The sequence below is a fragment of the Magallana gigas genome, chromosome 9 (assembly GCF_963853765.1).
Source record: "Magallana gigas chromosome 9, xbMagGiga1.1, whole genome shotgun sequence".
NCBI lineage: Eukaryota > Metazoa > Mollusca > Bivalvia > Ostreida > Ostreidae > Magallana > Magallana gigas.
Window position 1 is genome coordinate 36,873,907 of NC_088861.1, and position 12,057 is coordinate 36,885,963.

At 32.5% G+C, this 12,057-nt stretch overlaps 2 protein-coding genes across 9 annotated transcripts in view; both read right to left on the bottom strand.

Moving 5' to 3' along the window:
• Positions 1-3,773: 3,773 nt before the first annotated feature.
• On the bottom strand, positions 3,774-9,140 carry LOC105318900 (uncharacterized). The gene is made up of 11 exons (XM_066070461.1): positions 8,730-9,140; positions 8,314-8,529; positions 8,022-8,193; positions 7,791-7,870; positions 7,499-7,707; positions 6,981-7,251; positions 6,649-6,871; positions 5,926-6,100; positions 5,639-5,764; positions 5,430-5,540; positions 3,774-5,335 (listed from the first exon to the last, which is right to left on the bottom strand). The coding sequence occupies exons 1-8, from the start codon at positions 8,992-8,994 to the stop codon at positions 6,097-6,099; spliced, it is 1,440 nt and encodes a 479-aa protein (XP_065926533.1). The 5' UTR covers positions 8,995-9,140; the 3' UTR covers positions 3,774-5,335; positions 5,430-5,540; positions 5,639-5,764; positions 5,926-6,096.
• A 37-nt stretch (positions 9,141-9,177) lies between these two features.
• LOC105334956 (synaptotagmin-7) overlaps positions 9,178-12,057 on the bottom strand; it is an 83,336-nt gene continuing 80,456 nt past the window's right edge. For all 8 annotated transcript variants that reach the window (XM_034479523.2, XM_011438597.4, XM_034479522.2 and 5 more), the window contains 2 exons: positions 11,574-11,688; positions 9,178-9,908 (listed from right to left, as the gene is read on the bottom strand). In XM_034479523.2, coding sequence (XP_034335414.2) covers positions 9,604-9,908; positions 11,574-11,688 — 420 coding nt within the window. In that variant the 3' untranslated portion in view covers positions 9,178-9,603. The remainder of the gene's footprint in view (positions 9,909-11,573; positions 11,689-12,057) is intronic.

Sequence of the window (12,057 nt, forward strand, 5' to 3'; positions counted from 1 at the left end):
CATATTTTTACAAAAAATTGAGCATTGTATGACAAAAGGGTGATTTTGGTGTTTTACTTTATTAATTGCGTGCATGGCATTATAAGAAACGATTTTTCCTCTGTAATGTTGCTTAATTATTACCAATACAATTCTCTGTGTTACATGTATAATAATGCAGCCGCCATTCAACAGTTTTAAAATTTTAAAAAGAGACTTCATCAAGATGCTTGAAACAATATATAGTTCCATAAGACAAAATACTGTCACGTTTTACTTTTGACTTTTACTTACGGGACTTAACATTATGCATTTTAACACTTATATATAATTTATATCGGGATATAAAAAATATAATTGTGAATCTATTGTATTGCAATGTAGAGAAATTCTATTTCATTGAAATATAAAGGAAAAATCCATATAAAAATTTTTATGACCTCTTGAATAATAAATTTGTTGGAATTTTTTTTTTTAAATTGTCAGTTTTCCAAACGAAAGTAGAATTTTCTTCATTGATTTACCTACATTAAACTAGATTTAGATATCTGATAATGTCCTGTGATATGTGCAAAGAAATACCAACATTTATTTTCTTCTATATCTAATCGTTTTCTGTTGACAAAACAAACGTTATATTAATGGCGTTCTTAGCAACCGACATAACTGCTTGGTTTTAAATAGATTGCCAGATTCAACTATAAAACACCTACAGTTAGATACGGAATTTAAAAAAAAAAAGTATCTTTAATTTCCATTTTATTTTTTAATACGTAATGAATTGTGTGAAAACAAATTCAGAATGATGTTTGCAACGCTATTGTTCTTTTAGCTTAAAGGGACATGGTCACGAGTTTTTGGCAAAAAATATTTTTCCGATTTTTATGTTCACAATGCTCCGGTAATGCATTTTTAATAGGCAAGCAATCGTTGAGTTTTAAGCGAGTTACATAGTTTACAATTCTTTGCTATTCTTTGCTTTTGTTTATATTTTGAATGGTAAATTAAAAATTCAAGTTTTAGACTTAAAATGAATATTCTAAACGTAAGAAACTGTTTTTCTCTGCTTAAAATGAATAAAAAGGTAGACAAATCAGCTTGAAAAAGATAATGCTATATTGAACCTATGTAAACACAAAACAGGGCACGAGCCTTGTTAACCTGACAAAGAATTGTGAACTCTGTATCTTGCTTATAACATAAAATTTGACTCTCAAATTTCATTTTATTATCAAAAAAGCCTTGTAAATAATAAAATCAGAAAAATAGAATTTGACAAAAATCGTGACCATGCTTCTTTAAGCTTAAAGATATGCAAAATGTTCAAGTATTCCTCCTTATGTGTGTCCAAAAAAGACACACCTGACTCAATATGACGATTATTTTAAATTGAAAATTAAAAAAAACTATTTAACTAACAATAATTTGAATGTTTTTTTAATTCTTATACAAGTTAGAAGTTTACACGGGACATGGTCACAGTCTTGGTCAAATTTTCATTGTTACCAATGCTTTAGTAAGGCACTTCTAATGATCAACCAATTTTCAAACCGATTTTTATATCTGCTGATTAGTTATGAACATAAATAAACAGTTCCTGCATTATCATATTCTTGTTAGGTTTAAAACTTAAAATTATACAATATAAACAAAACACTACAGGGGCTTTGTTTATATAACATAGCCTTGTGAGCTCTGTATCTCACTTAAAGAACTACATATGACAAGAGTTAAATTTGGCCCCCATAATTCACCATTTTTTAAAGTGTTTTGGGTACAATAAAAGGTTATGTTATAATTTAGAAGAGTTGATTTAAAATATATTTTCACATATTTGTTTGATTTATTTGCACTTACTTGCAGTATATGACGTCAGAAGTGACGCTATTTCTATAATTCAAACAAATTCAGTCGAAAATTGACATTTTTCTAATCTTTTTACGAATGGGAAATATAGAGCGCATGCTTGAACCAGGACAACTTTTTTGTCACTTATTAGACTTGGCTAGATACATCTCTGATTTAAATATTTTGTTGGTTCAAGCATGCGCTCTATGTTTCCTGAAAGAAAAACTGCTTGAAAACAAGCTTTTTTTATCCTAAAATGCAAAAATGGTGGGAAAAGGTTGTCTTTACAATGCCGTATTTCTAAATTGTGGGCACTTGAATCAAAATGAACATTAAATAAAAACATCACATATATATCTGTACAAAGAAAACAAAGAATTACAGTAAAATAATGATATTCCTTTAAAGGGGCCACTTTAGGCCCATACCATAGATAGTCCTTTGACGACTGACGCTCAAATATCGAATATCTATTTGAATTGCCTTATTGAAGCATTTTAATTTAAACAAAAAAAAAAAGAAGTAAATTTTGACCAAAATCGCGACAAAGCCCTTTAAAGAAAACACATATTCTGTTAAAAATACAAGTAAAAAGGGAACTCTACTGTTGAAAGAAAGTGAGGGCGCCAGATAATTGTAAGTTTGAAAGAATCATCGACAGAAATCAATTAGGACTCAAATGTCAATAACCTCGATATGCTACAGGTTCGAAGAAAAATATTTTAAGGTATTACTTTCTTAATAGTTGAAGTACATGCATAATCCAGCTATTTCTTTTAATTAAGGGCAGTGAGGGGTAAATCGATATATAGCTATACTGGTGATGCTAATACATGTACGTAATTATATATTTTAAAGCAATACTATCATTTTTATTGTACATAATAATATTACTAGTAATAAGAACAGAAACTATAATATATCGAAATCAATAAAGACAACTTGATATATTTACTGTAGTTTAAATAAACGAAAAAAATAGTAAAACAATAAAACATCTGCAGTATTCGAAACCAAAATATCATGTCTTTTTTTCACGAATGCAGTGCTAATACAGTGAACAGACTTGTTATATATACAGGTAAGTAGTTTAATGTAGAAGTGAAAACAACAGTACCATATCTCTGGATTTTGTTTATTTTCCTTAAAAAAAAAAGTACGTAAAAATGTTGTCATTTCTCCATCTATTTGTAAAAGCTTTAAAAACATATTTTAAGTTGATAGATGTACATGTATTCTTTACATACTTTAGATTCTTTGAGAGAAGACCCAGAGACAACACAATCATTAAAAACACCTGTTCATGTAAATAAGGAGGATTTTGCACCAATTGTGTCGTGGTGTTTTTTAGGCCCAATATTCCGATAAAACCTTATGCATTTCAATTATATTTATTTCAACAATTCCACGTCAAAAAGAAACTTTTCCAAATAACGATTATGCTTTGAAAAATTTGCATAAATAATTGATGATTTTGTTTTCTCTCCCTGTGCGCTCAGATTCCTGCCGAATCTACACCTAAGACGCTCAATTTCTTGTAAGGTACATTCTATGCGATACTCTATCATTGGGTATTTTGAGAAAAAGATTTTTTAAATAAATTCGAAATTAATAAAGTTTAACTTTTCATAATGCTTAATGGCATGTAACTAAATACCTTCTTGCTAAATTTTCCGTGTTGATTATTTAAAAAAATTTCAAACCTTAATGTTGGCAGGTTAAAAAGTTAGAAAAGAAGTACCAACTGATGTAAAAGAACACTTACAGAAGTAACAACTCCACGAGAGACAGAGACATTCAACACATGGGCAGTTATTGGAACTTTAATGAAATGCAATAAAAACCATTTAAGGTAGCTCCTGCCTTTTAAATTTATCTGAGAAATGCAAGTAAAATTGCTTTTAATCAACTAATAAACATCTCATGAAAAAGAAAAACACAAAAAATGTTGATATAATTAGATTAATTTTACTGTAACAGTCCATCATATACGCATACCCCATATATTCAGTTGTACCTCAATCACTGCTATAAGCATACCTTTACATTTTCAAGTATAAAAAGTTTATAAATTAAAAACCACTGTCCATAGTTTGCAGAATAATGCTCTAATATATCCTTATGACAAAAATTGTGTATTTTTATGGATGAGATGCAGTTAGAGAACTTTTTTGACTATTTATACAACATACCCCCCTTAAAAAATCATCAAATCTGAACCAAAAAAATACTTTCAAAACAATTTTTTTTAAAATTTCCTCTGAGCCAAACATTTTAAATTATGTCTAAAAGAAAGACAGACATCTACTGAACACATTAAACAAATAAAACTTATCTATCATCACATTAAATTTTGAGCCACACCCAAAAAACTTTGGGTACCCTATACAACATCATACAGAAAAACATGAGTAAATCGCATATTTATGTCAAAACAGTCTTTACCTGCTCAAAGTTCTCATTACAGCTGTAAAATACAGCATTAGAATAGATTATTTAACATATTAATGTACCTATCAAATTGCTAATGTGAAAGTTACACATGATAATGAAGTCAAATAGTGCGTACATGCCTCGTGTGACGACAGAAGTAAAGGTATTTTTAACTACAGAACTCACTTTAATTAACTCAGTTTTGATGACACATGTAAAAATAGCATAAAACATGGGCTCAAATAATCAAAGCTGAACATAAATACCCTTAACATATTATCTGCCTAACAATTGGACAACACATGAAACATGGCATGTCAGACATGGGGACTAGGTGTGCAATCATGTGTAATGTAATCGAAGGTCTAATATAGGCGTTATATAAATAGCTTTCTGATTTGTGTTAAGATTCAAAATTACAAATTTGAAAGATACTGGACAACTTTGCTAATAACAGCTTTTGATTTTGATACTCTTGGTTTCTTAGAGTTTGGTATGTTCTCACAAAACACATTGTGAATCCCGTTCTGGGGATCTCGCTGGTGGATAACCTGCAGTTTTGCCATGGTTAACGAGAGGCTAACAAGTTTCTTCAATGTAACAGAAGAAATAACTTTGCCTTTTACAAGTGGATCCAAAGATTCCTTACAACTGTAATATGACAAATGAAATATGTCATCGCTAACACAGTGGGATTTCAGTTTGAGGTTAAACAGGTTCTGAAGAGAAGAAACATCTGCGATGGCATTGTGTGCTTCATAGGTTTCTCCTATCAGCTTCTGAACAAGATTCTGCTGCTTGTAGTTTCCAACATCAGCTTTAGGGAAGGCTTTTCTTGAAAGCTTCAAAGTATCAAGGTATCCAGTGACTGCAGTTTCAAAGGCTTTCAGAAGGTTGTATTTGGACAGCTGGTGTATCAGAACTGGTAAGTCAAAGTTCTGGATATTATGTCCGAGCAAAATGGAATCAGGAAACTGTGAAAGGAACTGGAGAAACCTTTGAAGTCCGTCAGATGCTTGTAATGATTCTACGGCTTTTCCTTTGTGTTTTAAAACACCTCCAATATAAGTAAGACCTGTTTTAATAAAACATTTAGAAATGATAAGTAAATACTTTGTAAGGGACAATCACAAAATTATTTCTGCTCACGATAAATTCTGTATACGAACCTGTTGCTTCAGATGCAGAAATACTGATGTTACAGCATGTTGGTTTCATGTATACATTAAAGCTCTCTGTTCCACAAACACATGCAATCTGGAGGATATCTGAAGTCCTGCCTACAGGTGAAGATAAGGCCTCAAATTTAAGAAAATTCATCGAAGGAAACCTTTACAAAATTGACAAGGGAAAAATGACAAGTCCATATTACACATACCTAGTCCAGTGGTTTCCAGATCAAAAACTATAAACTGACTTCTCTGCAGGCACACTGACTTTGGCATGCTGATGTCCTCCAAATCCACCGACTCCTCTAATCCAATCTTTGAACTATATGTTGCACCTACATTTTTTATCAAATAAATTACTTTCACAAGAAGACAATTATATTTTCAGATTAACTTATTACAATTGAATATAAAATTGTTAATCAAATAAATTACTTTCACAACAAGACACTTATATTTTCAGATTAACTTATTACAATTGGATATAAAATATTACCCTCTAATACAGACTGGGAAGCATCTTTTGTTGATCTTTCATTTTTCAATTCCAGGCGGCGCCGTTTAACACTTCTCTGAGCCTGTGCCAATCTTTGTCTTTTTAATTTCCTGGCTAACTTTGAAGTCCATTTTTCTGTAAACCTCCCAGGGGACAGCTGACATCGCCTATTCAGCTGAAATTATAACAGATTGAATATTCAATAAAATATGCAAACTTTGTCAAATTTGTACATCAAAACAAGATAGACATTCAAATGGATGTCCCCTTGGACTATTTTCACTTTGGTTTTAGTTATACAAAGATATATAGTAAAATTCAAGGTGTATTGATGTCTGGAAAAATTAGTTAAACACTAAATGACTTTCTGTCTGATTAGTTAACCTGTAAAAAATGAAAAACAAAAAGAACAAAAACTAAAAAAAAAATACAAAATTAAACAATTCTTACCAAAAGAGAAACAACATATTTTAAAACTAAATAACTAAAAATAACAAAAAACACAACTGGAAAATGTTTCCAAACAATCTATTCTACCTCTGAGACATAACTGTAGCCCTCATTCTTTTGACAAACCGTTGCAAAGACCCTTGTTTTAAGACTCTCAGAACCTCCATAAAATCTGTCATCATTTATTACAAAATTTAAAGATAACACAAAACTTCCCAAATTATATATTTCCAATTAAATTTTTCTCAATACAATAATACCTTAAGTACTTACAAACGTTTTGGCGCTTTGGAGGCAACCATATGGTTGAAATTTTCATTGTTCTGGGTTGATCCTAAATCTACAAGTTCATCAGCTTTCTGGGTGTACTTGTTCATCAGACTTTCCAAAGCTACTCGCAGTGACTGATCAGAGAGCGGCTTCCCATATGGTAGATTCTTCGGCTTATAGTTGGTCTTGTCACTCTTACACCATGTTCCACATTCACTGTGCTCACCTTAAACATACACAATTTTACATATACATTGTATTAAAATATTCTTTGATTTGTTTTTTATATAAATCATGTACTGCTTATGGTACTGGTAATTTATATTTACACTTACCGTATAAATGGGGGACTATTTTATTTAAGTCATCAGCAAGCTTTGTAGAGTTGCCTGAATTCTGTTTCACACAGTACATGAAACAGCGTTCAATGTGTGAACGTACTCTGTTATTTTTCAAGACTTTGTAGGTGTTGCCAAGTTCTACAAGGCTGCCTGTGAACCCTTTGCGTGTATGGTTGCTATCCGACTTCTTTGTTATCGCTGGGTCAACGGTTGCCTTTACCCTAGCTATGGTCGTCGAATCATTGTCCATAACCAAAGTCTGCACCTACAAGTAAACACAAATTCAAAAAATACATTTCTTTGAAATTCAAAACTAACGATATGCCTGAATAATTTAATAATATTCTAAAAATCTTTTAGCGATAAAATTCATTTAAAAAATTGTTTATTCTTTAACCGACTTTGTTTAATAATATTACATGTTCTTACTAGCAGAACTTGCACTTACCTACGTAAAATAAAATTGTCATGCTTAAACTTGGCTAAAAATCTGCTTATATAATTAAATTTACCCTGTTCCCTTGGTCTTTGATGCCCTGGAGCATCTCGCATGCCATTGCTGGCTCCATTGATTTGGCCGACCCAGACCAGTTGCGACAACAGTTATGATTCCTTGGAGGAACACCTTTCTTTTCTGCATGTTCACATATTCTACAGCGTTTCCCCATAACCGAAATTCCAATACACTTCTTGGTTTTGTTACCAATAAGGGATGCATGCCCTGTCAAAATAAATCAGACATTTTCTTTTCCTGTTTATTTAAACAAGCGCTTTAATAGGGTTTTGATGTAAAGAGGAGCTAACCAGTTAGACTGTTGTATGCACGACCTGTTCCCCTTTTTTGCCAGGCCCCATCAAATCCAGCTGTGAGGTTGCCATCACTCCTAAAATTAAAATCATCAAAATAGTAAACTATGGAACTGGTTATGTCATTTCAATAGTGCTTAACCACCTTTTTAATGAGCAAGTATATATATATATAATATGCACACACACCACACAATTATATCTACATGGAAGTGATAGACTACTTACATGCTGATTTCTTCTGTAAGATGTTTATTGCAACTGTCCTCAGCCATCTTATGGAGGTGAGGTGTTATTTCTCTTTCTCGGCTTTTCAAAGTGGACTGGGTAATAGTTGGAATGTTAAGAGATGATAGAAACCCATTAACATGGGACTCCCCAAATCCTCCATTTATCATACCTGTACCCCCAAAAAAATATTAATAATTAATATGGTTTAATATTTTTTGCTCAACAATGCTATGAAAAATTTGTACAATTCATTATACCTGAACCAATTTATTATTTAAAGAATTCTTACCTGCAGCTAGTTTTGTGTTTACATCCCATGCGCTTGCACAGTTGGTTGTTTTATGCCGGCTACCTGTGGGTACATCATTCACAAGCCCACATTCTACATACTGACATTTGACCATCAAAATGTGAGCCAGCCCAAACTTCTTTTCCCCTACACAATCTGTCAGATGGAGAGGGTGGCCACATAACTGGCACGCTTTCAGCCCATCAGCAAGGACTCCTACATTGCAAATACAAATACAAATTTTTCTATTTCAATAATAAATTCCCTTATGTATATAGGCATATGCTCACGGATCAGTAACTTCTGGTTAATCAGTACACATGCTGAGATTTGTTAGATTCGAGAATTTCCTTTATTTCAAAAACATATCCTGTATGTGCTATGTCACCCTTTTCATATTGTTTAGAGATTCTTACCTAGCTCTACAATTCGGCGTCCACAACGCCACCCAAGTTCGTCAACGTCTTCACTTTTAACTTCTTCTTGCTGACTTACGACAGGTTGAATATCCAACTGGTTGTAGGTATGGTCGACGTAAGGAAATGGAATATCCGATATGGGGGCACTACAACTTGGCTGAGAACTTTGATTTTCTTTCCACCTTGCTTCTCTAGCCTTCGTTAAACTTTTCAGTCGCTCTGCCTTTGTAAGTTTGCAAAACTTTCCGTTATGTCGCGCCATTATTTGGCACCACCGGATATTAAGCTTGCAGCGTAAAATTCGAACCGAAACATGTCAATCCGGAACAATATTCCGTATCAATATCGGTTTTGACATTTATAACTATTTATGACGTAGAGATACCCGGGAATTACTTTAAACAGAAAAAAGAGTTAAGTTTACACATAACTAAGACAATGTCTCCAAGCAACGTTTATTTCTTCTTTTATGAAGATCATTTTTCGCATCATGGACTCTTAAGTAACATAAACGCAGATGAGATAACTTTGATAAGTGTAAAAACATGGAATACACATAAAAACTTTTTAATATGTATACCAATCAATCAAACTCTTTTAGTTATTGTGTGAAAGTAAATCCATTGGAACATTTATCTATTTTTTTTTTATTTTACATACATGTATATAAAGTGGAAACACACTTATATAGAATAATTTTAAATCGTTTACGTAATCCAATTGTAAAAATATTTATGAGATTCACTAATAAATCATCTTATAAATATTATTTTTAACAAAGTGCACAAGAGCTGTCTTTTTTTAGAGACATCGCACTTTACAAAAAAAAAAAGAATTGAAATTAACAATAATGGCTACTTCCGGAATGTAATCAGTCTTTAAGCAAATGCCACTGCGCCACCTGTTGGCGAGGTTTGGTGATCATGTCATTCCAGTGTCTTGTTTCTAGCGGCCCACTCTTGCTGCTTAGAATGATTTTGCCGATCATTTCGTTCCTGCCCACTTTATCGAAGTCCATTACTATCACTTCTATTGCAGCCTCCCGAATTTTGTCCCACGGAATCTCGAAAAAGAACGACTCGTTATACACAGGGTTCAGAGTTCGCATTTTTATCGACGTCTTCTTCTTCTCCATTCTAGTGGCGCCAAACTTTAGCCACATTTTAACGTAGGGATCTGGAAATAAGACAAGATACTTTTCAAGTAATGATACAATATGTAGATAAGTTCCCATGCAAAAATTGATATGGCAAACTTTGAATTATATTTCATATCGCAAGAATGACAAATGGTAGGTTTTAACGTCGGAAAACAGTTCAAGATCTATTGTTAAAATAACAATGTCTTCACCAAAATTGAATATAATTTTAGATAAAATTTAAGTTTCAAAGGAATCTAAAAAGGCAGGTCAACAATTAGGATATATGGCAAGAATAAACGAAAAAAAAATATTAAGCAGGAAATGGACTGGAAAAGTCTGTACTTGAATAAAAATGGGATGAATTGTATTTCAATTTTCTATTTCTCAGAGAAAAAAATGTTCCTATAACACACCTACAATCAACTTAATGCAATCATTGTGGGATATATCTACTCATGTAAAAAAAAAGTTAACATCAACATGTATATAGGTTTGTTGTTACATTGGATAGGCAATAGCTTGTTTAACTTAAGAAAAGTGTGAGCCAGTAAATCAACAGAAAACCCGAAACAGAATGTTCCCCGCAAGAAAACGTAGAAGACCTGCTTCCAAAACTTAACAAAGCAAAAGTATTTTCGATTCCATTAATTGCATTTCCGCTCTGACAGAAACTACCTGATGTCGAGTGTTTGTATGGATCTCTTAGCAAATGTAAGACTGGAATTCAGAACCAAACATTTCTCATCATTAATGCAGTGAGTAGTATACATGTATAGGCAGCAAAGTGTTGAAACACTATATGTCATGGGACAAGAGGAATGTACGTTACAGATTTGTCGAATCATTATCACCGTGTTTCTGAATTACGGTATGTATATATACGTTAAGGCTCCAGGATAAAGAGCAAACTTGGATTAAAGTCAAAATGTACACCGTCTTGACTCTGATGAAATACACGGAAAAAAGAAATGTTATTCACTGATGGAAACACATTATCTATGTAACATTTGATAAATATTCATTTTATGAATGATTAAAATTGGAATTAAATCTATAATTCTTAGTGAGTCCAGGTATATCAGTTTATCCTTCACAGAGTCTAAAAAATGTACAAAGGTGACCTTTTTATATAAAAAAGAGCAATTTGCACAGTAAATTACATCAATACCGTCATTAACAAAGCTGTGCGTTCAATGATCTTCCTAATATAAGGTCAGACAGTCAAAACGATGCACCAAGGATCGCACCGTTTGTACATGGGTCCTGTAGTGTGCACTAAAAGGGTTTATAAGGTGTCCTCTCGGAGACGGACATCAATTATAGATTAACTTTTACAGAATGACTAGAGCGATGAACCCCCGGTAATCCAAAGATCTTGTCCACAGGTATCTTTATGGAGACTGTGTGTGTTTAGAGGGAGTAAGGAATGGTGTCGAGATTATCTAAACTGTTGTCTTAAATTATCAAAATATATCAACTGTTGCACAGCAGATTCAATATACAAGATATTTTACTACTGACTTCAAGTGTTGGGTTTTGCTCGTAGATTGTTAATTAGAAACGTTTTAAACCATGATATTAAGAATGCTTAAGTTTCAAATTATTTGAGCATTACTGCAATATTCCTCTCAACAAAAATTTTTTAAAATAAATTTCTGGATTTGAGCCTCTGTTTGAATATGACCGGAAGTGCTGATTACCTGAGGCTCCGGTGATGTCTTTGGCTTTGAGATCTTTGCATTTCATGACGATGATGTTCAGTCTCCCCACGGCGGGCTGGTAGCTTAATGACAGTAGAATCTCCCCCAGTTTACCCTGTATGTGTTCAAACAATCCATCAGATTATATAGCATTTAATTACCGGTATATAAGAGAACCAAATAATCAGAAAAATGAAGAAGAAATCATGTCCATGAATAAAAAATCTCCTTTGAAATTAAGATTCACATTATTTTGAAAAGCACATTGAGTTAAAATTACAAAAACGACTGAAACCGTTTTATCTTAACATAAAGAGTTCTAATTGTTTTAATGGCAACATATTCTAGTCATATGAACGTTTTCATTTGTCTTGTCTTTCATTCGAAGAAAAGTTACATCTGTAATAGTATTCATAAAGAGCCAGCTTAACAGGACCTTGGACTTTCTGTAGGATGTAACTATTCATTTCTTGTGTCAAAACAA